Raw genomic sequence first — 27,580 nt, 5'->3', positions numbered from 1 at the left:
TTTCCCTATTTTTCTCTTTACTGTCTTTTTTTAATCACTCTTTTTTCTCTTATTTTTCTCCTTTTTCTCTTCTTTTTCTTTTTTCTCTATTCCTCTTTTTTCTTTTTTATCTTCTTTTTATCTTGCCATTTTTGTTTGTTTTTTTAAATTTAATTTCTTTATCACTTTCCTTTTTTTTTCTTCTTTTGCTTCTTTTAATTTTTTTTTTTTATTATTTCTATTTTCACTTTTTACCCTTTTTTTGTCTTTTCTTCTTCTCCTTTCCGTTTCCTTTTTTTTTTTTTTTTTTTTTCTTTCAATCGAGTTCCAAAACTCTCTGTGAGAACAACTTGGCAGCTGGGAAAAAACAATGATTATTTTTATTTGTTTTGTTGTTGACCCATTGCTTATGGATACAATCAAAGCTGTGAGAAGGGGAAGGTGGGGAGGGGGAGGGAGTGGGAGGGGGGTGGGGGAGGACGCATTTATGCCTTTTCAGCGTGTTCCTGCTCCAGCCCCGCGCCGCCGCCGGGGCCGGTGGGTTTTATTTCCTGGAGCTCATCCATCGGTGACGTTGTGACATACGATGAATGTGTCGGTCCTAATAAAATCAAACAAACACGTACAGAGCCTTCCACACATCCTTCTCCTTCTCTGGGGCAGTCTGGGGAGGTGCTGAGCTCTTCCCTGAGGATTTTCCCATCAGGGCTTTGCTCCTGGGCTCGTTGTTGGAGGAGTTGCTGATTTTTTTAATCAGGGGTGAGCACGGCCAGAGCCGGTTTGCTTTCCCTGCAGAGGTTCCCGGAATCCTTGAAAGAAGTGAGGATCGGTGCCCATCTGGAAGTTGGCATCACCTTTGAGCCCTGAGATGTGGAGTGAGGAAGGGGAGCAGGTCACCAGTGGGTCACCAACGCTCCCTCCCCGCTCCCAGCCTTCAGCTAGAGGGAGAACGAGGTGAGTTGCCCCAAAGCTGCTGCCTCTTGGAAGCCTCAGGTGTAGCAGAGGGTGAGGATGCTGTCAGGGAGAGCTGGGGTCCTGGTGGGATCAAGCCAGGTCGATCCCCCAAAGCCTCCTTGCTCCCGGGATCCTGCAGTGCTGGAGGCCAGGCTGGATTTACGGGGGGGCGGCGAGGGCGAGGAGGGATTAATTCTGCCCCCACCGCCTCCTCCTCCTCCAGTGTCTAATCTCTGCTGGGGCTTCGAGGTCTGACCCTGCTCTGATCGAGGACCGGGATAACCCTGGCTGAGCCGGGCAGGATCCACCCGAGGCTCCCGAGAACCAGGTACTCAGAATTGCCCTTTTTTTGGATATTGTTTATTTTTCAGGATCGATGCGTTTATCTGAAGGGCGGGGGGGGTGTTGGATGAGTGTGAGGGATGCAGAACGGGATGTTCCACCCTACTGGCGTGGGAGGGATGAGAATGGGGCGGGTTTGGGGTCCCTGTGCTCCCCCTGGGGGGATGACATTTGACATTGCGGTGCCGCACTGAACCCCCCCCTTAACCCTAATATAACTAATAATAACCCACGTAACTAATTAATAACTGCGCACTGTGGGGCGGGGGAGGGCCGGACCCCTGGGGGAGGGTCCGTGCGGGGCCGGGACACCCCCACGGGGTGTGGTGGGCTCGGGCCCGCCCCCACCTGCGCGGGTCCCGCCCCCGCTGCCCCGGCCCCCCCGGCACCTGCTGCGGCGGCGGCTCCGGCCATGGGCGCGCTGCGGCGGGCGGCGCTGGCGCTGGCGGCGCTGCTGGGTGAGCGAGCCCCGGGGACACGGGGGGACCGGGGGATGCCGGGCAGGACGCGGGGGAGCTGTGGGGATGCAGCGGGCGAGGTCCGGCGGTGCTGGCGGGGCACGCGAGGCAGCGCGGCGGGTACGGGGCAGGACGCGGTGGTACCGGCGGTGCGCCCGGCGGGACACGGGAAAAGCGGGATGAAGCGGGCAGCACGAGAGAGAGCGTTTGGGAGGGCATCGGGCAGGACCCGGAGATACCCAGGGCACGGTGTGGGAGCAGCCGGAGGCGCCGGGCAAGACGCCCGGGAGCCCGGCACCGGCGGGCAGGAGCTGGGAAGCTTTAGGGTGGCACCGGGAAGGACCACCCTAAATCCATGGAGCATGGGGTACCAGGGGCGGGGGTCACAGCACCCACCTGTCTCTGTGCCCCCAGTCCCCCACCCCAGCAGGCAGGTTCGGGGGGAAAGGGGGGAGGGATCCACCCCCCTCCCCTTTTAGGAGTGCCCGGAGTGGAGAAAATCTGAATCTTTCTGGGAAAAGCCATTTGTACCTTGGAGCTGCCAAACAGCCACTTCCAGCACCCTCAAACCCGATGTACCCCATTATGGGGACACACCAGGGACTCCAAAGTGAGAGTCCACAGTTCACCTCCCCGTGTGGCGCTGGGTAGGAAAAAATCCGCTTGTTTTCCCTTGTTTACTGGTGCTGCACAGCCATCCCAGCTGGTTTTGAGGTGAGGGATCTCAATGCTTCTCTGTCCATGGGTTTTTCCCTTCTTCCACCCCTAATTTCCCACCCTATTTGAGTCTTTTTGGAACTTGCCACAGTTGCTCCAAAAGAAAACATCCTTTGGCGTTCCCAGCGAAGGAGAGGCCTTTGGAGAAAGGAAACGGCCCCAAAAACAATGGCAGCAGCATTTCCTTCCAGCAGAACACTGGGTGGGGGTCCTGGAGCCGCCACTTGTTCCTCCTTGAAGGTTTTCTTCCTTGATAAAAGTTAATTAAAGCATGTTTGTATGAGGCATGGGGGTCACTCAGCCCCTAAATCCCACCAGGGCGCTCCTTTGCCGCATCCCGATGGCGTTTTTTGCATGGAATCTTGACGGATTCCCACCAAAAAAATCGCGCTTGAGCTCTGGGATGTGACATCACGGGCACTGATAGCTCAAAAATGCAGCAAAAAGACCCTTTTGAACCCCAAATGTGTGTTTTTCCTTTAGTTTTGCTTTCAAGCAATCCTTCCTCATCCCGTGGGATCCTCAAGAGATTGTGATGGGGAAAAGCAAAATTAGAGATGTTTGCCATCCCTGTTTTCTTCCCAGTCCCTCTCCCATCCCATCCCCAATCTCAACCCAATCCTTTCCTCAATCCCATCCCAACCTCATCCCCTGCCCATCCCATCCCATCCCATCTCCGCCTCTCCCTCCCGCACCAGGGGTGAAGCACGTTTCCATCTATAGCAAAGTCACATATGATTATTGCATTATTTAATTTTTTTTCCCCAAATTTGGTCTCTCTGGAGGATAGGGCACTTTCTGCCCCCCTCCTGCCCCCGGGGTCGTGAGAAATGCTGCTGTGGATTTTCCCAAGGGACACTGCTGCACAGCCCGGCATCTCCTATCTGCCCGTTTATAAATAGTCAAAGTTAAGGGAAGAAAAGGAAAAAAAATTCCCCAAAAATAATTTTTTAAAAAGGGAAGGCTGCGTTGCAGTGCTGAGATGCTCCTTGACCTTTTTCCAAGCTTTTTCAAGGGTCCCTTTTCCGGCCAGATTCCCGCTGTGTATTTTAAATCCCAAGCTTGGTCTTTTGGGATTTAATTTGGGTCTGGGTTTCACATGACTCCAGCGCCTTAATCCTATCAACTGGGGTCATCAAACCCCAACCGCCTCCGGGATTTAATTCCCCTGCAGTTCATGGGTTAGAGACTTGGGGAGGGGGCTGCAGGGGGAGTTTGCTTTTTTGGGGGTTCAGGCTGTGCCAGAACCAGGAAACAGCTTTTATTTGGGGGTGAAAGAATGCAATTTTAGATGAGGATAGGGTGATTGATATCAGCAGGGATTAATGTTAAGATTGCAGGGATTTAAAGGTGATTTTTTTTTCCATAGGGAATAAATTCAAAGGGAAATTTAAAGCTGTTTTAAAATTTTTTGTCACGGGAAAATTTTAAGTATTTTAGAATGCTAAACTGTAAGACATTTATTCCATAGGAAAAAAAAAATTATAGCTATTTTTAAAGGTAAATTTAAGTCTATTCTGTTCTTCCATATGCAAAAAAAAATCCCAGCAGATGGGCTGGGGCGGGGGGAAAACACCCGGGCAGGTGTTTAGCTCAGGGCAGATGGATAAAAATCCAGGTTTTGAGCCCAAAGAGCAGGCGGGAGGGGCTGAGGGCCCCAGGCCCCCCTGGATGAGTATGAGCACCACGAGCAGCTTAATTTTTTCGATCTGGTTAAAGCATTAGAGGATTTGGAGCGTCGAGGTGGCCAAAGCCAGAGCTGTGCCAGGGGGTTCGTCCCGTGCCTGCAGCTCCAACCCAGCCCCACCAGCCTTTTTTAGGGTCACATCTGTCTGAGATGGGGAATTTGGGCGAATTCTGCAAGAAAAAGGGGATTCTGGGGAGCGAGCAGCCTTCAGATCTGGATCCATCTCCCTCTCCCCGATACGCTGGAGGGGAGATGATGGAGCTGGGATCTCCTGCTGCCACAGGAGTTTTGAGGATGACAGAGCAGAGCTGCAGCCCCAGAGCACAATTACCATAATTAACGTGCTCCTCATTAGGTTTCAGGGTTAACACCCCCTGGTTTGCAGCCGGGAGCAGCTTTGAGGCGCACGGGGCTGTGTTAATGCCTTGGGGTGCAATGGGAATCCTCTGGCTGGTGCCAGAACGTTTTTCCCTCTCTGGAGCCTGGATTTCCCCAGGAACCCTTTGGCCCAGCACGTTTTTGGTGCCCAAAAAGCCATGCTGATGGAGGATGTGGAATGAAACCCCTGGATTTTCCCAGCTGTTGGGATGCACAGGGGTGTAGAAGCTGTGGAGTCGTTTATCGATGCCATCTGCATAATTAATGAGCTATATTATTAATATTTTTATTATTATCAATATCATCATTATACTTATCACTCTTTTATTACTAATATCATTATAATCACTGTTATAATTGTTTTTGTAACTATTATAACTGTTAGAATTGTTTTTATTAAATTACAATTGTAATTCTTCAACCAGGTCTATTACCTGTTATCTATAATATTTCTAATAGAAATTACAATACAATTATTGAATATAATCTATTTTCTTCTAGATCATCCCAATTTAACACACTTTTATAATTATGGAGGATCTAGGCCAAAAACATCTTGATTTCCCCAGTTGTTGGGAATGCAGGGAGGTTTAGGGGCTGTGCCATCTGCATAATTAATGAACTGTATAAATTTATTATTATTATTATTATTTTTATTATTATTATTATTATATTTCTATTATTATTTCTATTATTATTTCTATTATTATCAGTATTACAATTATTATGACTGTCATCATTATTGTATTGCAATCATTGTTATAATTATTATAATCACCATTATTATTATCATTATTAATATAACTTTCATCATTATTATTCCCACTTTTATAATTATTATTCTCACTTTGATCATTACTCTCATTATTCTGAGCACTATTATCACTTTCACATCCCTGCTATTATCCCTATTCTTACAAAAATATACCTGTATTTATAACTGTTATAAATTATATGTTCTCAATGATCTATTTTGTTCTGGAAATTCCAATTTAATGAGTCGCCATGCCGTATTTCTTTCCACTTTCTCTAAATTTAATACAATTATCTGTATAATTATATATAAATACACTATAATTACCATTATTTTTCCATACTCTCTATTGGATCTGATACCACAGCTTTATATAATTAATAAATAATATTATCAATGATTTGGGACCTGCAGGCGCCTCCAGCATCTCCCCCCAGACCCTCCAGGATTTAAAGGTTTATGTTCTTAGCCCGGGTGAGCTATTTTTACGCATCCTCACCAGACTGGGCCTTATTTCTCCCAGTTTTTCACCAGAGAAAGGAAATGTAATTATTTTTTTTTAATTCCTGAGGAGACTTATCAGCCGGAGCAGAGTTTCCTGCCTGGAGCTGGAAGGCTCCGTCCGGAAATGGCACCCATGCCTTGCCAGGAGGGGGGATGAACGGATGCGGGAGGAGGCTAAAAATACCCCCCAGCTCCTTGTTTTCCACTTCCCACCCTGGAAAAATCCAATTAAAACCCCTGAGCTCTTAGGGAAAAGTGCGAGGTTATTGAAAGCTCCCGAAATCCTTCAAACCCAGGGGTTTTTCCCCCCAAACTGAGGGTTTGGGATGACGGGGCAGCATCATCCTTTCCCCCCTGCATCCCGATGTGAGGCATCCCTGGGGCGCTGGCAGGGCAGGGCCAGCCGGGGTCACGGATCGATGCTGGATGCAGGGATGGAGCTGCTGGGATGCAGGGCCTGGTGATGTTCCCCTGGGAAAAACAAACCAGCCCCAGCACTAACTCAGCCTTGCCTGGGCTGATTAATTTTCTGGCTGAGCCTTACGGGCAAAGCTGGGGAATGATCTTCCCTCAGGAGCTGAGCATCCCTCTCCGGTCTGTGGTACCACCCTTACCCCATCAATCCCTCCCAGTGGGGCTTGGGGGGATGCTGGGATGCAGGGGACACGGTGACAGGGGGTTGGGATGGGATATTTGGGGTCAAATGAGATGGGGCACCAGAGGAAGCCACTCGTGGATTATCCCAGTTTAGTGCTGGCAGCAAAAATGGGGGATACTGGGATGCTGGGAAAGGCTTGGGGTGTGCACATGGAGGAGCCCTACAAATAAATCCCATGGGATCTGGTGCAGCATCCTGGGAGGCTGGGAGAACCCCAATACTGAGCTAAGGGGGGTGCCTGCCTGCTGGAGTTGGCTGTCTCCTGGGAAGGGTGACTTGTGCCTTAGGAATTCCCAACTGAGTGTGGGGCGGAAGCTGGGGTGGGAGGGAGCAGCAATGTCCTGCATCCTCCGGAGCGGGCGGAAAGCCCTTCCTGTGGCAGGGAAGGAGGCAAAATGTTCTCTTGGCTCAGCTTCCTGGTGATAACCTGGGATTGTTGTTTTTGTCTTGGGAATGGGGGTTTTTCTCACAGTCAGTGAGGTTTTGTGGAGAAGTAGCACCTGGGGTTGAGTCATTTCCCGGTTTCTTCCCTCTCCCATGGGCAGGTGTCTCCTTGGCCGTGCTGGAGGTGCATGTGGGGACGAGCCTGGTGTTCTCCGTGGAGGGGCAGCAGGCAGTGCTGCCTGTCTGGTACACCAGCCACTCCCACCAAGAGCCCTACATCACCTGGATGCTGAACAAGAAACCTGCTCCCTTCCAGGTGAGAAGAGGGCAGGGGCTGCAGGACTGGAGATGGAGGGGACCAAGCTGGTCAGTGACCATGGACGGGGTGCTGGTGGTGCCCATGATGGGGGAAAGGTTATGGTGCCCACCATGGAGTAGTGGCCACAGTGCCCATGGTGGAAGGATGCCCATGATGATGAGGTGGCCATGATGGAAGGAAGCTCATGGTGCCCACCATGATGCTCACAATGGGATGGCACTCATGGTGCCCATGCAGGGAAGATGCCCACAATGGGTGAATGCCCATGAGGGGGGGAACATCATGGTGGCCCACAATGGATATGTGTCCATGGTAAGGACATGGTGCCCATGATGGGCATATGCCCACAAATGGGAGATGCTCATGGTGGTGACATGCCCATGGGGAGATGTGTGGGGTTCCCACAGTGGGGGCATGCTTGTGGTGCCCATGGTGGAGAGTTGGCCCATGATGGGGTGAAGTTCATGGCACCCACCATGGGGAGATGACCACGGAGGACATGCTCATGGTGCCCATGGTGGGGACATACCCATGGTGCCATCCCCATACCCACAGGGAGCTGCTTGTAGTGCCTGTGATGGGGTGGTGTCTATGATGGGGGAATCTCATGGTGCCCACCATGGGGGGGTACCCTTGATGGGGGGTGCTCATGGTGATGTGTAGATGCCCACAATGAGGTCATGCCCACAGTGCCTGCAGTAGGGGGGTGCTTGTAGCGCCCACAGCGGGGAGAGATCCAAGACGGGGAAGTGGGGACAGATCCAAGATGGGGAGATGCCTGTACAGGAGGTGTTTGTGGTGTCCATGGTGGGAAATGCTTACACTGGCGAGATGACTGTGATCCTCATGGTCGGGAGATGCCTATGATGGGGAGGTGCCCACACTGGGGTCATGCCCAGGGTGCCTGCAGTAGGAAGGTGGGAGATACCCATGGCAGGGAGATGTCCTTGGAAAATGCCCATGGTGCCTACAATGGGAAAATGTCGACAATGGGGGCACCACTTTTGGTGCTCCTGATGGGGAGATGCTCATGATGGGACAGTTGCTCATAGTGCCCATGCCAGGGGTATTTGTGCCTGTGGTGTGGAGCTGCCTGCAGCAGAGGTAAGGCTGGAGGGGGCTTATGCAGCAACCACTGCTCTACAAAATTTGGGATTTTGGGGCGCTTTTCTCTCCAGCAGCACAACCTGGAAGCAAAAGCATGTGGTTTTTCCCCTATGCAGATCCTGTCAGTCATAGGCGGGGTGGTGAAGGTGGAGGAGACAGATCTGAAGTCCCGCGTGGGGTTCCTGTACCCCATCGAGACCCACAACATCTCGCTGTTCATCAACGCCACCCAGGAGCAAGACTCGGGTCAGTACATGTGCACTGTCAACGTGGTGGATGACATCATCAGGATACACAAGAACGTCGGCCTCATCAACCTCACCGTGCTGGGTAAGGCTCCCCCAGTCCCCCCGGCTCCCTTGGAGCTCCCCATGGTGTCCCTCAGGACTAACATCTGTGCCCACAGTGCCACCAGCCACCCCCACCTGCCAGCTGCACGGCAGCCCCGTCGTGGGGGCCAACGTGACCTTGAGCTGCTCCTCCAAGAAGGGGAAGCCCTCGCCCACGTACCAGTGGCAGCGCGAGCCGCCCACCCTGCAGGTCTTCTTTCCCCCTGCCCAGGGTAAGGTGGCACCAGTGTGGGGCTGGGGAGTGGGATGGAATATCCTGAGAAGATTCAGCTTAGGGATTCTTTGGCTTCATCCCCTTGACCACTTCCTGCACGAGGAGGTGGAGGGTGTAGGAGTGGCTGTGAGGCAGCACCCAAATTTCTCACCTGCAGACCGGGCCAAGGGCACCCTCAAGCTGACCAACCTCTCCCTGGAAATGTCGGGGGTCTACGTCTGCAGGGCTGAAAACCAAGCAGGTTCTAAGAACTGCAGCATTGTCCTGGAGGTACAATCAAGTGAGTACGTGTCCACAGGGTCGGGGAGGGGCACACAGTCCCCATGAGGTCCTTGTGGGAATAAAGCAATAAGGGAATCTCTGTCTCTCTCTGGCAGCAAGCACCAAAGCAGTCATTGCCGGCGCCGTGCTGGGCTCCCTGGGGGCCCTTGCCACCATCATCTTCTTTGCCCAGAAGTTTGTTGGCTACAGGAGGAACAAACGTGACAGCCAGGAGGAGGGAGCCAACGAGATCAAGTGAGGCACTCTTCCTGTGGAGGGGGTTCAAATCATCATTAGGTTTCAGATTAACGGGGGAGGAGGGTGTGTCCACCTCTGGCCCACACTCTGAACTTCTCAGGTTCAGAGCTAATAGTGGGGAAGAGTTCTTCATCTCTGGCCAGTCATCAATATGCTCCAGAGGCAACAATCAGGAAGAAAGTTTCCACCTCTGGCCAGTTGTCATGAGGTTTCAGAGTTAACGAGGGCATCTTCCACCTCTGTTCTCCCCTTTCCCTTTTGTCCCTCTGTTTGGGGGTCCAGGATGTCTGCACACCCTTGCTGCTCAGGGAGAGTATGCTGTGGGGGGGGATCCCAGAGCTGATCTCTGTGCTGCTCTCCCCTCTTGGCAGGGAAGACGCCGTGGCACCCAAAACCCCGTCATGGGCGAGGAGGCCAGCCTCAGACACCATGTCCAAAACCAGCACGCTGTCCTCCATCGCGGGCACGCGGCAAGGCTACGGAGCCAGAGCCCCCTCGGACACCGCCTCCATCCTCACCACCACCGGCAGCTACCGGGGCCCCCCGCCCCGGGCAGGGGCACGACCCCCCAGCCTGTCGCCCCCCGCCGTTAACGGGACCCCCCGGCGCCGCCCGGACCCCGGTGCGCGCTCCCGTGGGCTCGCTGCCCCCCTCCAGCCTGGCACGGGCCGGTGCCGTCCCAGTCATGGTGCCAGCGCAGAGCCGAGCGGGCTCCTTGGTGTGAGCACCCCCAAAAACAGCGGTGCCCACAGCCAGCCCATCCCACTCCCCGTTTCCTGGGGTGGTTTTGTCCCTTTTTTGGGTTTCCTTTTCTTTTTAACAGATGCCTCGAGCAGCTGGACTCATCGTGGGTGTGTTTAATGGGTGCAGGGGCTCTCTGCGTTTGGAGGGACCGAGTCTCCCCATAAATACCACCCCCAAACCAGCCCCAGCCCTGCCTCAGGGGCGTCCCCTTCTTATGATTTTTTTTTTTTCTATATCTATATATCAGGTGAAATGAGGGATTTTTTCACAAAAGGAAGTAGGGGTGGGGGGAGGGGGGTGATGGGGACACACACAAACACACACACACACTTTTTTTAAGGGGTTTTGTGATTAAAAGCTGCTGCGCTGCCCAGCACCGGCGCTTTGGGTGAGTTTGTGCGGATTTCGAGGCGGGAAGGGATGTCCCACAACCTTCTGGGTGATGTCATAGGGCAGGATGATGTCACAGTGCACCAGCCAAGCTCCTCAGGGTGAGGTGACATCACAATGCACATGTTGTCACACCCATGACTGTGATGTCACTCCCTGTGTCAGGAGGTACGATGCCACAATGAGTGTGTGACATCACAGCACCTGACTGATGCCTGGATGATGCCATACAGGCATGTCACATGTCCCTCAGGGATGTCACACTTGCCATCACACAGCAGCGATGTGACACGTGCCTGTATGATGTCACACCCACAATCACGCCTGGTGGTGACATCACACACACTTGTATGGTGTCACACACCCAGCAGTGATGTCACACACACCTGTATGGTGTCACACACACCTGTGTGGTGTCACACACCCAGCAGTGATGTCACACACACCTGTATGGTGTCAAACACACCTGTGTGGTGTCACACACCCAGCAGTGATGTCACACACACCTGTGTGGCACACACACCTGTATGGTGTCACACACCCAGCAGTGACGTCACACACACCTGTATGGTGTCACACACACCTGTATGGTGTCACACACCCAGCAGTGATGTCACACACCCAGCAGTGATGTCACACACACCTGTATGGTGTCACACACCCAGCAGTGACGTCACACACACCTGTATGGTGTCACACACACCTGTATGGTGTCACACACCCAGCAGTGACGTCACACACACCTGTATGGTGTCACACACACCTGTATGGTGTCACACACACCTGTATGGTGTCACAGCAGCTGTCACTTGTCCAGTAGTGACATCACCACCCATCTCATGCCAGCACCTCACAAGTCATCTCCCACCCACGAGTGATGTCACAGCACACCCTGATGTCACGTCCCACGCCTGGCAGTGATGTCACACGTGCCTGCAGCGTGTTGTACACACACATGGGAGATCCCTGCTGGCACCCCTGCCCCACAGCCCTCCCACCCCTGCCCGCTGTGACCTCACCGCTCTGCCGGTGACATCAGAAGGCACCGAGGACAGGCCGGGGCTCTGGCAGGGGCGTTTATTGGGGCGGGGGGTGTCTGGGGTGGGGGGGGGCAGCCAGGGACAGGGGCAGGGCCTGGCTGTGGGGGGACCCCGGGGGATGCATGCGGGGGGCACGGGGTGAAGCGGGGGCTCCTGGGCCTCGGCGGGCAGCGCTGGGAGGGAGTCGGTGGCGAGGGGTTTCCGGTCAGCAGCTGGTGGCCCCTGCAAGCAAGGAGAGAGCGAGTGGTCAGCCTGGGCCGTGCCCTGCCTGCACCCTGCACCCTGAGCCTTGCCTGTACCCTGTGCCCTGCCTGTACCCTTCACCCTGTACCATGAATCCTGAGCCTTGCCTGCACCTTTAGTGCTCTCTGCAGCCTGTGCTCTGCCTGCACCGTGCCCTGCCTGTACCCTGCACCCTGAGCCTTGCCTGTACCCTGCAGCCTGCCTGCACCTTTAGTGCTCTCTGCACCCTGTGCCCTCCCTGCACCCTGCACCATGCTCTACCTGTACCCTGCACCCTGAGCCTTGTTTGTACCCTGTGCCTGCCTGCTCCCCGTGCCCTGTCTGCACCCTGCAGCCTTCACCCTGCCTGTACCCTGTGCCCTGACTGCACCCTGCCCACAGCCTGCACCCTGCTCACGTGCTGCTCCTGCAGCCTGCACCCTCTCCATGCCCTCCCCCTGCCCACACCCTGCCCGTGCTCTACTTGCAGCCCACCCACACCCTGCCTGCACCCTTGTCCTGCCTCCACTGCTGCCCACACTCTGCCCTCACCCAGCCCAGGAACCTGGGGGTGACCCCTGCATGCACCCCCCTAGGCAGAGCACTGTGCCAGAAGGAGGGAAACCCGGCTCCCCTGCTGCCAGCCTGCTCAGCCCCCCCAACAAGGCATCCCAAAGGAACCTCTGGGCCCTAAGAAGCTGCACAGCACCTACACACTTGGCAGCTGCTTCCTCACTGCAGCCCTCTGACATCGTCACTGCAGCCCCAGTGCAGCCCCAGTGCAGCCCCAGTGCATCCCTGCTCAATCCTCACTGCAGTCCCATTGAATCCCCATCTCCAGTTCATTCCTATTGCATCCTCACTGAATCTCTGCTGCTTCCCCACTGCATCCTCAGCTCATCCCCACACATCCTCGCTGCATCCTCTTTGCAGCCCCACTGCAGCCTCGCTGTGTTTCCACATTGTCCTGACTGGATTTTCACAAAATCCCCACTGCATCCTCAGTTCATTCTCATCCCAGCCCCACTGAATTCCCTCTCCATCCTCAGTGCATGCTCACTGCATTTTCACTGACTCTCCAGTGCATTCTCACTGCATCCCCCTTGCTTCCCCACCACATCTCAGTTCTGTTCCCACTGTACCCTCAGTTCATCCCCACTGTGTCCCAGCTGAGCTCCAGCTCCATCTCCACTGCATCCTCAGTTCCTTCCCACTGCAGCCTTGGTGAAGCTCCACTGCATCTTCACTGCATCCTTCTCTTCCTCCTCACTGCATCCCCGCTGCATCTTCAGTTCATCCCCACTGTATCTGCACTGAATCCTACTCCATCCCCTCTGCACCCCAATCTCATCCCAGCTGCACCCCGGCTCCATCCCCTCTGCATCCCAGTCCCATCCCAGCTGCCCCCCAATCTCATCCCAGCTGCACTCCAGCTCCATCCCCTGTGCATCCCAGTCCCATCCCAGCTGCACCCCAGTCCCATCCCAGCTGCACCCCGGCTCCATTCCCTCTGCATCCCAGTCCCATCCCAGCTGCCCCCCAGTCTCATCCCAGCTGCACTCCAGCTCCATCCCTCTGCATCCCAGTCCCATCCCAGCTGCACCCCAGTCCCATCCCAGCTGCACCCAGCTCCATCCCAGCTGCACCCGGCTCCATCCCAGCTGCACCCGGCTCCATCCCAGCTGCATCTCCCCCAGCCCCGCCACACTCACGTGGCCGAGCCGGCAGCGCGCCCTCCCCGCCGCTAACCCCGAGCCGGCCCCGCCGCTCTCCGGGGCCATCCCGCGCTCACGGCGCGGGGCACGGCCCGGGCACGGCGCAGCCACCGCCGGGGCTCCAATGCCACGCGGCCTCGGCACCGTGGGCGCTTTTTAAATTTACCTTTTCCTGCCAGGAGACTGTGACACAGGCTTTTAAAAATAGCATGTGCTGAGGCGAGGCGCTCGGGGTGGTGTTGCTAAGGGAGAGATTCAATCCAAATCTAGGGCTGCGCCTTCCCATCCTACTTCCCATCCTTCCCAACTACTACGGCGCGCACCCAAATTTAGGGCAAGGCAGGGGCTGCCTGCCTGTGTGTTTCCATCTCCTGGGAGGAAAAACCCCTTCTCCACCCTGACCCAGTGTGGGGAAGGTTGCTCCATCCCAAATCTGTGCAGGGAAGAATGCTCCATCCCATATCTGCACAGGGAAGGTTGCTCCATCCCATATCTGCACAGGGAAGGATGCTCCATCCCAAATCTGCACAGGGAAGGTTGTTCCATCCCAAATCTGCACAGGGAAGAATGCTCCATCCCATATCTGCACAGGGAAGGATGCTCCATCCCAAATCTGCACAGGGAAGGTTGTTCCATCCCAAATCTGCACAGGGAAGAATGCTCCATCCCAAATATGCACGGGGAAGAATGTTTCATCCCAAATCTGCACAGGGAAGGTTGCTCCATCCCAAATCTGCACAGGGAAGGTTGTTCCATCCCAAATTTGCACAGGGAAGAATGTTTCATCCCAAATCTGCACAGGGAAGGATGCTCCATCCCATATCTGTGCAGAGCAGAATGCTCCATCCCATATCTGCACAGGGAAGAATGCTCCATCCCAAATCTGCACAGGGAAGGTTGCTCCATCCCAAATATGCACAGGGAAGAATGTATCATCCCAAATCTGCACAGGGAAGGATGCTCCATCCCATATCTGTGCAGAGCAGAATGCTCCATCCCAAGTCTCTGCAGGGAAGGAGGCTCCATCCCAAATCAACAGAGCAAAGGACACTCAGAGCAGCATCCTTACAGAAATGACCCAGTTTTGGGGGGAAGAAGCGGGATTTGGGGGGTACCTAGTCGCCGTTGCGGAGGTCGCCGCCGCGGGTGCTGTTGGCGCACTCGGCGTCCTTGGTTTTCCGATCAATCTCGCCCCCTTTGATCTTCTTGCGGGTCATATGGCCACGGAAACTAGCCTGGATCTTGGCAGCTGCCGCGTTGGCATCGGGATCGTCCAAAGGGATGTCCAGGATGTCCTCGTCCAGCTTTGTGCAGGCTCCCTCCTGGCGGTGGCAATGGCAGGGTTACAGCTGGTGGCACCTCAAACAGCTCAGCCCCCTCCCCAAATGAATCCGCTCAAGAAGGTCTTAAATGAGCCCCTGTTCTAAAAATTGGGTTTACTCATTAAAAAATTGGGCTCCTTTGCTGAAAATGAGAGGTTTTGCTAAAAATCAGGGTTGCTTGCAGGTGTCTTGGGGAAATGGCAACCCTGGACCACAGGGCTGCAGGAAGCCAGACTCCAGCCAGGGTTATGATGCAGGGAGAGGAAAATCCATGGGAGCAGAGGATGGGTTCTGGGGGGTATTTCTGGCAGGGGGATGAGGGCCATCCTGCATAAAATGAGCTGGTCATGCCTCAGTTTCCCCTTTCCTCATAGCCTGTTGCATCCTCCTGCATCCCTCCTCAGGGTTTTGGTTGGAAACACCAAGAAATTTGGGAAAGCAGTGATGCCAGAAGGGAGGAAAAAGCCCCACCAAGGACAAATCACTGTAACCCATTCCCCTCCTGCCACATCCCACCAGAGCAGTTGGACTCAGCACCAAGTTCAATGGGGAGAAAAGAAAAACATGGGAAAATGAAATGAGGTGGAAATGAGCTGGCATTGGATGATCCAGTGCCAGCAGCTGTGGGGGTGAAGCCTTTGTGTTACCCCACGAGCACTTAAAGGACTTAAAGGAGTTTTGAGGGGCTTATTTGGAAGCTGTAGATTCAGGGGGGAGGAAGCTCATCCCATTGGAGCTCCACCAAGTTGCTCAGGTTGTTTTACCATTGTGAAAGGTGAGGATGGGTCCAAGGTGGAAATGATACGTCCAAGGTGGAAATGATATGTCCAAGGTGGAAATGATACGTCCAAGGTGGAAATGTTATAGCCAGGGCTGGAAATCCTATAGCCAGGGGAGAAATCCTATAGCCAGGGGAAGGAAATCCTATATCTAGGAAAGAAATCCTATATTCAGGAGAGATATCCTATATATGCAGAGGTGGGGGAGAACAACCTATATCCAGGGGAGAAATCCTATATACAGGTGGGAGAAACCTACATCTAGGGGAGAAATACTATATCTGGAGAAGGAAATCCTATAGTCAGGGGAGAAAACCTGTACATGGAGGGGCATATCCTATATCCAGGAGAGAAATCCTATATCCAAGAGAGAAATCCTATATTAGGAGAGAGGAAATCCTATATTCAGGGGAGAAATACCATTTACAGGTGGAGGAAATCTATATATGCGGGGGTATTTCCTATATCCAGGGGAGAAATCCTATATCCAGGGGAGAAATCCTATATCCAGGGGAGAAATCCTACATACAGGTGACAGAAACCTATATCCAAGTTGAGAAATCCTGTATATAGGTAGGAAAAACATATATTCAAGAGAAAAAAATCCTATATCCAGGGGAGACATCCTATATTCAGGGGAGAAAATCCATAAACCCATAAACAGGGGGCCATATCCTATATTCGCAGGAGAAATCCTATATCCAGTGGAAAAACACCATATCCATGGGGTGAAAACCTCTATGCAGCAGATGAAAACTTGTATCTAGGGGAGAAATCCTATATTCAGGGGGAGAAATCCTATATTCAGAAGGAGAAATCCTACATATGAGGGGGAAAAGTCCTATACATAGGGGAGAAATCCTATATCCAAGCAAGAAAAATCCTATATCCAGGCAGGAAAAATCCTATATCCAGGGTGGGCTTTGCCTCTCTGGATGTGCCCAGGAGGAGAGATGGAGGCTTTTCCCTGTGCTGCTGTCTTAGCAGGAGGAGGAAAATGGGGGGGAAAGTGGGGAAAGGGGAAAAAAAAGGGGGGAAAGGGGGAGGAAAAGGGGGAAAGGGGCAGGAAAAGTCAGGGGGTCAGGGAGAAAGGGGAAAAGGATGTGGATTTCTCCCCAAGCCGGCTGGTGGCCGGGAGGCAGGAGAGCTCACCCTCGGGTGAGGAGAGAGGGGTGCAACCCCAATCGAGCCCTTTATCCACATGCAACCCCCGATCCCACCTGTAGAGCAGTTGTGGGGTGGGGGGAACAAAAAGCTCAATAAAAGCTGGATTCGAGGACGGGGGGCTTTTCCTCAGTGGGCTGTGGGGCGCAGGCTGCTGGCCGTGCCCTGGCCCCGGTGGGATGGACTCCGAACTGGTGTGAGCAGGAGTGGGGATCTGGGGGGCTGGGGGAGGAGAGCCTGGGGGCTGCGGCAGCGCTGGGGGTCGCGGACTTGTTTGAGCTCTTGGTGGGCGCAGCACCCACCGCACCCCCCGCCCCCACCGCCCCAAACCCCCCCACAGCCCCCAGCCCGGAGCAGCGATAAGGGATGTGATCAGGGAGTAAAGGCAGGGGCCGGGGGAAGGAAGGGGACCTACATTGCAGCAGTCCATGGCGGAGGGCGGGTGGGCGGCCAGCGGCGGGCGAGGGGCTCCGGCAGGATCTCGCTTCCCCGGCAGCTCTCCCGGCGCAGGTGGCAAGTTGAGCGGAGCCGCTTGCCTACGTAATGCGCTTTCCTCCGGGCGAGCCTATCAGCCCGACACCCCTGCCAGGCTTTTGGGGGGGAAGGAGGGGTGCCTTATTTTTTTTTTTTCCTCCCTTTCTCCTTTTTTTTTTTTTTATTTTTTTTTCCCTCCTCCAATTTTATTTTGCAGCCTCCAACTCCCTCCTAACACTTAAAGGAGCCGGCAGCTCGCTTTGGAGTTTCGTGGAACACAACATCACATGCAGAGGATGCGAGCCAAGATGTGATGAGCCTTGCCTTTGGCATGGAGGGTTTTTTGGGGGACAAAGCTATAGCAAATGGGGGTAATGGGTTCATTTTTGGGGGGTACACGACCCACGGTGATGCTGGAGGCAGGTTTTGCCCCCCGGATTGGTTTGCATGGGGGGAAAAACCTTCTTGACCTACTTAGGACTTGGTCCTGAAGGAGGATGAGGATGAGGACGGCAAGGATGAAGATGGTGAGGAAGGGTGGGCATGGTGGGACACAGCATCTCACCGAGCACCCGCAGAACCCCGGGGCTGCTGTGCCCAGCTGCAGGCTCCAAGCAGAGGAGTGGGCTCCACTTTGGGGGTCTGAGGGTCCCTTCCCCACTCACAGGAGCATCTGTTCCCCCCCACATTTGGGGTGTTCTCCTACCAGACCTGCAGTCCCAGCCACTTTCCCACCCTCGGTGCTCCCTGCAGACCCTGCTGCCACCCCAGACCACGTCGAGGTGCTGGGGCTGGCAGGGTGAGCTGGGGCACCCCGGGGAACAGGAGGGACCCCCAGGGCAATGCGGGGGGCTGCAGCCCACAGCCCCCCCACCGCCTGCCTCGCTCGCCTCTAATCCGGGTTTGGGAGTTGCTAAGCAACTGCACAAGTCGCCCGTGGGCTCCGCGCCGAGGCTGCTCCAGCCAGCCCCCAAAACACAGCCTGGCCCCCCCAAGGCGGGCACAGCACCCCCGGCCCACCCGCACAGCCCGGCCCCACTGGCTCTCCCTGGCCAAGTTTGCTCACAGGGGTCATCCTGCTTGGGGCCTGGTGGCACTGACCTTCCTCTTTGCCACCACCATCATCTTCATCATCATCCCCATTAGCATCCCTGTCCCACTGACATCACTGTTTCTGGCACTGGAATGGGCACTGTCCCCTCCGCTGCCACCAGCCCTGTGCCCATCCTTGACCTCATCCCCATCACCTCCACCACCTTCTCCATCCCTACCATCATCCCTGTCCCCATCTCCATCACCATCTCTGTCATGATCCCCATATCACTTCTTGTCCCCATCCTCTTCATAATGCCATTCCCTGCTCCCATTCCCAGCTTCAGCCCCATCATCCCTGTCCCTCTCCCTGTGCCCATCCCCATCATCACCCTCATGCCTGTCTCTGTCCCCTGCCATATCACCATCCTTGTTCCCATTCCCATCCCATCTCCATCTCTTTCTCCAGGGCCACTCCTGCTGGGTGCAGGTGGTGTCACCTCTTGTCCTCTGACACCCCAGCTCCTGGGACACCCTGCTCCCCATCCCACTCCACCCCATCCCAGGCACATCCCACCGCTGCCACCTCCCTCAGCTGCTTCACCCACACTTGGATGTTGATGGGGGTCACCCCTGCTCCAGCACATGCCAGGCACCCAAATTCCCCCTTGGGAAATGCTCCCAAGCATCCCTCAAATTCCCCTGCGAGCCACTCAGCTCTCCCACTGGAGCCACTTTTCCACCATCACTTCTTTCCACCAGCACACCAGGGTGGGTGGGGGTGGGAATAGCTCTGCTCCAGAAAACCCTGCTGCAGCTTCCAGGAGAAGCCTTGGCAGCTCTGCTGGGATTTTTGATGGGAAGAGATCCTTCCCTGGATTTTAGACCCTCCAGATCCATCACTGCCTGCTCCAATGACAAAAGACCGGGTGTTTGTTAAGTGGGAAGGGTTTTTGGGGTGATTGATCTGAGTCAATCATTTGGGGTCATGGATCTGAGAAGTTAGCCCCAAAGTCAGGATTAGCCCCTCAATTAGCCCCCAGAATCTGCTCCCTCCGTGGCAGCCGGGTCCTGGCAGAGCCGCCGAGCGCCGCCGTCTCCCGCAGGCTGCGGCTGCGGAGGAGGGACGCAAAATGCCAGAACATTTCTAATCATTAATGGCGGTTTTGAGCCTGTTCCAGGCTCTGCATTTTTCCTCCTTGGACCCCTTAATCTGAAGGATGCTTTTTCAGGTGCTCCAGCACCTCCAAAATTTGAATTCCAAGGCAACAACTCAGATTTTGGAAGGGGAGAACGGGAAGTGCAGCTGGCGAGACCTGCTGAGAACATCCCGCCGTCGTGGTTTGAGATGGTGGCACCGAGGTGTTAAAAAATCCTTTAAAAACAGGGGAAAAAATCCTTAAAAGCAAAGGGAATTGGATGCTGGAATGCTGCCCTGGGCGGGCAGTGTTGCCGGCTGCCGAAGCAGGAGCCGGCAGCCGGCGAGGCGGTGCTGGAGGGGGGGTCAAGGCGTAGCTGGTTGGCATCAGCCCCGGCACGGGGTCCCCGCCAGCTTTTTTTCCCCATCCCTCCTTCCTGTTTTTCCCGGGGGAGCCGCTGTCATGCCCCGTGCCGTGGGCGAGCACCACATATGGCGATGGAAAACAGGAAAGAGGGGGTAAAAACGGGGTGAGCATGGATGGGGGGGTTCAGTCCTCTCCAAAAATAGAGCAGCCGGCTTCGGCGCAAACCCCACTTTTTGGGGGGGATTTTGAAACCACATTGTATTGGAAAATATGAATTTCACAAGCAGAAATAGGACTGGGGGGCTCTTGCATGCCCCCCAGAATTCCATGGAGGTATCTCAGCTTATGGAGGGGGGTAGGAGAGGAGCAATGTCACATCATTCCTTCACGCTGGGATGTTATGAAGTTTCTTCCATCCCCCAGGGATGCAGGGGCCTAAATATAGAGGCTAAAAATATCATCCCGTACTCAGCTCAGCCCCAAACCCAGGATTTTTCGGGGAGAAATCTCAGGTGATCGACATTAATAACAGCGGGGACCTCGTTAATAAAATTCCTCATTAAAACAGCACTGCAGGGGCAGGATGGGAGTGGAGCACCCACCCACGGGAAAAGGGCAGGAGCCAGGGGAGCACCAAGGGGTTTTTTTTAGTTTTGGGGTTGGACAGTGGCAAATGGGGGATTTGGGGCAAGTGCTGCGGTTGCATCTCTGGAGAGGTGTCCCAGTTCATGAGGGTTATGGGGACATGCTCCCCTTTGGCTCCTCTCCACTCATTTTGGGGCGGAATCACAGTGATCCAGAGCTGTGCGTGCTGCCTGCCCCTGCTGGTGCTGCCTGCTACCCCTCCGTGTCCTTGGCCTCTTTCAGGTCCTGGAGGAAAGAAGAAAATTTAGATGATGTGGCACAAGGGGGGCAGGGACAGGGTGGGACCAGGGAGCAAGTGTGGCTCTTGGCACCTGGATGGAGGGCAGCCTACCTCGGAAGGAGGCCAGGTGAGACGGTCGTCCTCCAGCATGGCTCCCCACGCCACCGGGTCAATGCCACTAGCTGGGGAAGGAGGAGGCTTGATGCCACATGCAGTGGGCACCTGGTACCACGGGTGATGGGCACATGGGACAGGCACAACATCCTGGGTGACGGCACAAATGGAAGGCCTGATAGCCATTGGTGGTGGACACTTGGGACAGGCACAAGGCCATGGGCAGGTTTGGGCACACAGGAGAGGCCTGATGGCCATCAGTGGTGGGCATTTGGGACAGGCACAAGGCCATGGGCAAGGGGCACAAGGGCAGGTTTGATGCCCTGGTGATGGGCACACAGGAGAGCCCTGATGCTGTGGGCACGGGGGCAGGACTGACACCCTGGGCAAGGGACATGTGGGGCAGGCCTGACGCCCTGGGGATGGGCAGATGGGGCAGGCTGGGCAGGCAATGCAGTGTGGGGCAGGGGATGGCAGTGCGGGGGTGGCTGCTGGGCAAGGCCACTCACCCTCTCTGCTCTCCAGCAGCTTTTGGAAGTACTGCGCTGCAAAGGCCACCACGTCGGTGGGCTGCTCCCGCAGCACTTCCCGCGCCAGCCCCTCCAGCAGGTTCCGGAAGCCGGCGGGCACCCTCATGCTGGTATTGGAGGCAGCAATGGACATGGTCGCTTCTCCTGGACCCTCTGCAGCGGCACAGCCCGGGATTCACCACAGCCCACAGCGCCCGGTGCCACCGGGCAACGCCGGGACTCGAACCCTCGGGCCAACGTCTGAGGGAGCCAGAACCGCCGCTAGGGGGAGACACGCTCCTTGCCCGCCGCGCACGCGCGCAGCCGCCTCTCTCTACGCGCGCGCGGCCGCGGTCTGGGCGGGGTGAGCGGGCGCGGGGGGGGGCCGCGGTTCCCGTTCCCCGCTGTGCCCCGGCTCCTCTCCCCCGGTGTGCCCCGACTCCCCCCGCAACCCTCGGTCCCGCGCTCCCGGCCTTTCCTCTCGGCCTCTCCCGTTAGTGCCGGATGGGGCAGCGCCGCCACCTCAGGCCGTGCTGCGGACGCCGTCGCTTGGCAACCGCCCCCCGTCATGGGCGGGGCGTGCCCAGGCCACGCCCCCGCTCGCCGGGCCCGGCTGAGGGGCGGGCCGGGGGCACCGGAGGGTACCGGGCGGTACCGGCCCGTACCGGCCCGTACCGGGGGGTACCGCGGGTCCCGGCGCCCTCGCAGTCCGTTGTGCCCCCAGGATGGCGGCGTGGGCGCTGCTGGCGCTGCTGGCTCTGGCTCCGGCGGCCGCAGGTAAAGGGCTGGTGAGGGTCACCCTCCGACCCCCCAGCCCCGCGGGCATCCTCTGCAGCCGGGCCCTGGAGCGAGCCTCCCCTGAGACCCTCCCCGAGACCCGCTTCGGGGCACTTGGCACCGTCAGAACCCTTGGCACCACAGCAGCCCGGCTCCGATGCCCAGGGAATTCCCTGAGCCCTCCCAAGCCCTGATTTGGTGCCCTTTGCGCGCTCCGAGCCTCGTATGCGCATTTCCCCAGCCCCGCTTTTCGGGTGCCCCTCTTGGCACCTCCTGTAAATCCTCCCAGCCCCACTTTGATACCCTTCGAACCCCCGGCCCCTCTTTGATAACGTTGGCACTACTCTGAGCCCCACTTTGGGGCCCTTGGCATCCCCTTTAGCCCAGTTTTGATGCCCACCCATCTTTCACACTCTTTGCACCCCCAAGCTCTGCTTCTATGCCCCCTGCACTCCCAGAGCTCCAGTTTGACACCCTCTGCCCACCCTGAGTCCCACTTTGACAAGCTTGGCATCCCCCCAAGCCTCAGTTCAATGCCCTTTGCATCCCCTGAGTCCCACTTTGATGCCCTCCACAGCCCCAGCCCCTCCCCAGCGCCCTTGGCCCAGCTCTGCTGCCGTGGGACGATGCTTTACGTAAGGTGGGAGCCGCATGCGGCTCCTTGGTGGTGTCTCGTGGGCTCTCCTCCCTTCCCTCCTCCCTTCTTCTTCCCTTCCCTCCTCCCAGCTGCTTTTTATAGCTTCCACTCTTCCCTGGCGTCTCAGTTTTAGGTTTTTTTTTCTCCTCCGACTTGTTTTTTATATAACTCCCGGAGCCTTGTGGTATGAGGCAGCGGGACCAGCGATGCAGCTGACTCCTGAGGGGCCGAGGACATAGTTCCTTTCCTTTACCTTTTCCTTTTCCTTTTCCTTTCCCTTTCCCTTTCCCTTTCCCTTTCCCTTTCCCTTTCCTTTCCTTCCTCAAACCCAGCCTAGGATGAGCTGCAGAGGAGATGAGGCTCCATGAGCTCTGCTTTGGTCACCAGAGTTCTCTGCCCAGATCACCCCTCACACATTACTCCTGACCCCCTTTTCAGATATGATTTTCTTTTCACACTGCAAAAATGGGGCTTTTGGGGGTGCCAGGGCTGAGCTTTCTCCTTCCATCCCCACTGAAGGTGCCTTTGCTGATGCTGCACACCCGATGTTTTCCATCCCACCCCTTGACAAACCTTTTTCCAAGGGAAAAGTACATCAGAATATTCATTAGCAAGGCTGGGCTGGGAGAGACACTCCCATGCTGTTATTAGAGGAATTTTTACCAAAATCTGTACCCAAATGCATGTAATACAAGATGTAACATGCTCCCTATATTTTAGGAGGTAAATTCCTTCTTCTGGAATTTAAATTCTGCCTCTTCCTCAGCTCTGTGGTGGTTTTAACCACCTTAAAGCTGACCAGGAATCTGTAAATTAGCTGGGATCTCAAATAATCTGTATTTAAGAGGGGGTCAGGGTGTTTTTCTCTCGGAGCTGATGTTTGCACTGTTTGCTGATTCCAGGGGGAATGCTCAGCTTTGCCTCCTACTATGGTGACCACATGGTGCTGCAGCAGAAGCCATCAGGGGCTGTGGTGTGGGGCCACGGGGAGCTCGGGGCTGTGGTGACCCTGACTCTCTCAGGTGCCAGTGGCCTCGTCATCATGGAGAAAACTGCGCAGGTTAAAGGTCAGTCCCAGACTTTGACTAGAAACCGATGGTTTTGGTGGCCAGAGAACTTGTCTGAGCCCAAATCAGAGCCAATGGTGGGGTGGGTGAGACAGGGTTTGGCACCACCCCTGTGTTTGTCACACTGCTGCCTTGGGGCTGCAGAGGTGCTGGTGACATCTCCAGCTCGTGCTTTTCCCTCTCCAGGAGACCTGGGGGGCTCAGCCATCCCCCTCCCCAGCAGTGCAGCCTTTGCTCACTTTGGTTGCCAGCAGTGGCTCCCGTGGGCGCCCAGCAGGAGCCGAGCTGCTGCTGGAGTGGGTGGCACCGCACAGGCTGAGCCGAGGAGAGAGGTTGTGGAGGGGACAAGGGGAATTTACCTTCTCTCCCTGGCTAAACCAGGTCTGGGGAACCTCCAGAGCACTTCCAGGTTCTCTTTTGATCTCTGCCCTGTGAAATCTCTAAGCCCCAAAGGATGTTGCCTGTGCAAGCAGAAACTTCTTGGAGCTGAGAGGGCTCAGGGGCACCTCAAATCCCAGCTACATCCCTGCCTGAAGAGTTGGGAGGGAGCTCATCACCTTTGGAGGGTAAAAGTGCTGCCCAAGGGCACCTCCCTAAGATGAAGAGCCTGGAGGTGTCTTGTGGGAGAGCAGCAATCCAGGAGATCTGCAGGATCCAGCCAGAAAATCCATACTAAGCTCCAGCAGAATATCTTTACGCTTCGATTTGGCGCCTCTAAAATTAGCTGGAGACATCTCAGTGTCACACACACCAAGCTGCTCCTGTAATCCCAGTTCCTCCCAGCAGCTTCTGCTCTGACACACATTTGTTTTCCAGGTTTTCTTTTTTAACCCCTAAATTCCTGCAGGAGAAAGGTCCCTCTGATGCCAGAGGGCTTCTGAAATCCATTTCCTCAACCTGTCTCTGTGGTGGAGAAGCTTTTCCCTGTTGCCTGTCCTTCACTACTGGTTGATGGCTGCTCATCCAACATCCTGGTGAAGGTCTTGAGGCCTTCATAAGGGTGGTGGAAGACAAGCACCATCCTGTTCCTCCAGGACCTTCTGGGACTTGGACAACTGTCCTGGAGCCAATGGACCGGGGCGGTCCCTATGCACTGACAGCCGAGCAGGGCTTGGAGAACGTGACACTGCGGGACATCTACTTTGGAGACGTGTGGCTTTGCAGTGGGCAGAGCAACATGGCAATGACAGTCCTGCAGGTAAGGCCCCTCAGCACAGATCAGGCAGGAGCAGGTAGGGATCAGGCAGGGAATTGCCTTGCATGCTCCTGGCCCTTCTTCAGGTGGCCAATGCCAGCCAGGAGCTCGCCGCCGCCGCTCGCTATCCCCACGTCCGTGTCTTTGCTGCGGCGCCTGCCCGCTCCAGCGTGGAGCTGGAGGACCTGGAGCAGATTGATTTGCCATGGTCCATTCCAACAGCTGGTGAGTGCAATGTGCCTCCAAAAGAGAGCGTGGAAATGGGTTTTTTCCCACTGTTTCCCTTTGCAGCCTGCTGTTTCTTGAGCAGAAAACCTGGGCCACGGGAATTTCACCTACTTCTCGGCCGTGTGCTGGCTGTTGGGGCGCTCCCTGTATGAGGCTCTGGGGACCCCCATCGGGCTGGTGGAGGTGGCCTGGGGAGGGACCCCCATCGAGGCCTGGTCCTCCCGCCGGGTTCTGAAGGCGTGTGGGCTCCCAGAGGACACGGGGAGGTGAGAGAAGGTGCTGTGGAAACATCTCCTGCTGTGTACCACGCTGCTTTTGGGGAGTATCCTCATCCCTTCCCACCCCACCTCCTCTCCCAGAGCCTCACAGCCCCCTCTATGCATCATTATAATCCCTCTGGATAAAAACTCCCCCCATGCCAAGAGCATAAGGCACATCTGGGTGGATAAAGGGAGAAGAGAGGGACCCCACATCTCCCTTTGCATGGTGCTTGCTTTAACCTAAAGGCTGCCTTGTACTTTGCACCCCCCTTAAACCTAGCTTTGTCTTCCAGCACCTCCCCATATCAGCATCTCTCTGGCCCACAAACACCCTCGGTGCTCTGGAATGCCATGATCCACCCACTGCTCAACATGACCCTGCGGGGTGTCGCTTGGTACCAGGGTGAGCCCCCATTTCTACCCCTGGGGTGGAGCAGCCCCCACTGTCCCACCAAGCTCTCACCAGCCCTTCTTTCTGGGGACAGGTGAGGCCAATACCCTCCTGAACACAGACCAGTACAACTGCACCTTCCCTGCACTCATTGCTGACTGGCGCTGGGCGTTCCACACCGGATCAGCCGGACAGACAGAGCCACATCTCCCCTTTGGCTTTGTGCAGGTGTGGGGGGTGAGAGGGGTGACATCTCCCCGGGGGATGCCCAGGGAGAGGATGCTGTAAACACACATGCATCCTGCCAAGTGCTGAAAATCCCAGGCAGGGGCCACAGTGGCCAGTTTTGGGATCTGAGCCACTCCCCCATTTCCCCTGTGCCTCACAGCTGTCCACCTACCGCCATGAGAGTGCAGATGACAGCTTTGCCCGGCTCCGCTGGCACCAAACAGCCGACCTGGGGGTTGTTCCCAATGCCAGGATGCCCAGCACCTTCATGGCTGTAGCCATGGATCTGGGTGATGAGCACTCTCCCTATGGCAGGTGAGTCCTGGGCTGGGGTGAGGGTGTGGGGATGGAGGTTTTGGATTCCAGCTCCATCTTCCTCCTCTTCCTGGGCAGTATCCACCCCCGGGACAAGCAGAATGTCGCTCACCGACTGCTGCTGGGTGCCATGGCTGTGGCCTATGGGGACAAGGACCTCGTGTTCCAGGGACCATTTCCCACCCGGGCTGTCCTGGAGGTGACCAGGGGGCTGCTGAATGTCACCTACAGCCAGGAGCTCATGTGGCGGCAGAGGGATGCACAGGCATTTGAGGTGAGGAGTGGGGTATCCTCTCCAAAGAGCTGCAGAAGGGAAGGCAGCACTGATGGGAGTTTCTCCCCTCCCCAGGTGTGCTGCTCCAGCCAGACCTCCCCGTGCCAGTGGCTGGTGGCACCCGTGGTGGCAGTAGGGTCCCACACGGTGACGCTGGCCCTGAGTGGCTGCAGGACACTGGTGCTGGGCCTGCGCTATGCCTGGGCTGAGTGGCCCTGTGAGTACCTGGCCTGCCCCCTCTACAACTCCCAGGGGCTGCCTGCACCCCCCTTCCTGCTGGACACCCTCCCTGCAGGGAACACTGCCGAAGGGAGGGAGCTGCTGCTCCTCCCCAGCTCTGGGTTGCCCCTAAATTAGGGAGATGAGTGAGCTCAGACCTCTGGCAAAGCACTCATGGCTCCTGGCACTGTCCCTTCCCAAGCCAGGGAATCAGAGACTTCATTACTACCTTGTTAATTAAACAAGTTTTCAGCTCCTCTGTGGACTCAAGCCAAGGCTACAGGGTGGGGGGAAGGGGGAAAAGCCAATTTACAATTAAATATATGAAAAATTATGTAAGGAGAAGCAGCAGGACACACCAATGGGAGCTGAACCCCTCACTGCTGCTCCCTTGCCCATGGAGCTGGTCCTGCCCCCCAGACACCCCATTTCTCTGGGCATGGACTGCTGATCCCCAGGGTAGGGTGCTCACAGGATCCAGGGATCAGCTTCCAGCTGCAGGGTGGAGAAGGGAAGAGAGGAGCTCTGCCAAAAAACCACAGCCAAATACTAAGGCTGGGCTGGGACAGGGAGCTGTGGAGGACTGTGAGTGCCTTCCACCTCCCTCTCTTAATAAAAAGTTAATAAACCAACTCATTTTATTCCTGGATCTCTCATTTTATTCCTAGATCTTTCTTTTTCCCTTCAGATGAGCATTCCTAATCCTCCATGCCCCACTTCTTGCCAAAAAAGCAGGGAAATTTGTGTGGAAGAGGCACAGTGTGGCACCCAGTGCTTAGAATAAGAGTCC

General features: G+C 55.7%; 4 protein-coding genes across 5 annotated transcripts; 2 read left to right on the top strand and 2 right to left on the bottom strand.

Annotated features, from left to right (window-relative positions):
* The first annotated feature begins 1,678 nt into the window (after window positions 1-1,678).
* On the top strand, window positions 1,679-10,183 carry LOC115913078 (endothelial cell-selective adhesion molecule-like). Its single transcript, XM_030964949.1, is given in 8 exon segments — window positions 1,679-1,733; window positions 6,977-7,131; window positions 8,358-8,571; window positions 8,648-8,803; window positions 8,963-9,085; window positions 9,183-9,321; window positions 9,696-9,951; window positions 9,953-10,183. Coding segments are annotated over 8 exon segments (1,185 nt in total). The 5' UTR covers window positions 1,679-1,687; the 3' UTR covers window positions 10,049-10,183.
* Window positions 10,184-11,518: 1,335 nt separating this feature from the next.
* Window positions 11,519-17,227, bottom strand: NRGN (neurogranin). The gene is made up of 3 exons (XM_030964854.1): window positions 17,116-17,227; window positions 14,551-14,757; window positions 11,519-11,720 (listed from the first exon to the last, which is right to left on the bottom strand). Exons 1-2 carry the CDS (start codon window positions 17,128-17,130, stop codon window positions 14,551-14,553), a joined length of 222 nt encoding a protein of 73 aa, XP_030820714.1. The 5' UTR covers window positions 17,131-17,227; the 3' UTR covers window positions 11,519-11,720.
* Window positions 17,228-20,249: 3,022 nt separating this feature from the next.
* On the bottom strand, window positions 20,250-21,497 carry SPA17 (sperm autoantigenic protein 17). The gene is made up of 3 exons (XM_030964853.1): window positions 21,200-21,497; window positions 20,688-20,758; window positions 20,250-20,581 (listed from the first exon to the last, which is right to left on the bottom strand). The coding sequence occupies exons 1-3, from the start codon at window positions 21,351-21,353 to the stop codon at window positions 20,549-20,551; spliced, it is 258 nt and encodes an 85-aa protein (XP_030820713.1). The 5' UTR covers window positions 21,354-21,497; the 3' UTR covers window positions 20,250-20,548.
* A 323-nt stretch (window positions 21,498-21,820) lies between these two features.
* Window positions 21,821-27,426, top strand: SIAE (sialic acid acetylesterase). 2 transcript variants are annotated; one of them, XM_030964843.1, is made up of 10 exons: window positions 21,821-21,976; window positions 23,516-23,680; window positions 24,715-24,878; window positions 24,962-25,100; window positions 25,186-25,369; window positions 25,657-25,766; window positions 25,849-25,982; window positions 26,143-26,297; window positions 26,376-26,571; window positions 26,647-27,426. In XM_030964843.1, the coding sequence occupies exons 1-10, from the start codon at window positions 21,925-21,927 to the stop codon at window positions 26,926-26,928; spliced, it is 1,581 nt and encodes a 526-aa protein (XP_030820703.1). In that variant the 5' UTR covers window positions 21,821-21,924; the 3' UTR covers window positions 26,929-27,426. The 2 variants fall into 2 exon arrangements, with proteins under 2 accessions (XP_030820703.1, XP_030820702.1); XM_030964842.1 differs by having other exon boundaries at window positions 26,376-27,426.
* The last annotated feature ends 154 nt before the right edge of the window (window positions 27,427-27,580 follow it).

Source organism: Camarhynchus parvulus, chromosome 24 (assembly GCF_901933205.1).
Source record: "Camarhynchus parvulus chromosome 24, STF_HiC, whole genome shotgun sequence".
Taxonomy (NCBI): Eukaryota; Metazoa; Chordata; class Aves; order Passeriformes; family Thraupidae; genus Camarhynchus; species Camarhynchus parvulus.
The sequence above is the reverse complement of the archived record's forward strand: the minus strand, read 5'-3'. Positions and strand labels throughout refer to the sequence as shown.

Excerpts from the sequence above, each read along its gene's own strand:
- SPA17 (XM_030964853.1), bottom strand. The coding sequence starts at position 21,353 with ATGTCCATTGCTGCCTCCAATACCAGCATGAGGGTGCCCGCCGGCTTC. Across the intron at positions 20,759-21,199 it reads GCTGCTGGAGAGCAGAGAGG|CTAGTGGCATTGACCCGGTG; the intron begins GTGAGTGGCCTT and ends CTCCTTCCCCAG. Across the intron at positions 20,582-20,687 it reads TCACCTGGCCTCCTTCCGAG|GACCTGAAAGAGGCCAAGGA; the intron begins GTAGGCTGCCCT and ends TCTTTCCTCCAG.
- SIAE (XM_030964842.1), top strand. The coding sequence starts at position 21,925 with ATGGCGGCGTGGGCGCTGCTGGCGCTGCTGGCTCTGGCTCCGGCGGCC. Across the intron at positions 23,681-24,714 it reads GAAAACTGCGCAGGTTAAAG|GACCTTCTGGGACTTGGACA; the intron begins GTCAGTCCCAGA and ends CTGTTCCTCCAG. Across the intron at positions 24,879-24,961 it reads TGGCAATGACAGTCCTGCAG|GTGGCCAATGCCAGCCAGGA; the intron begins GTAAGGCCCCTC and ends GCCCTTCTTCAG.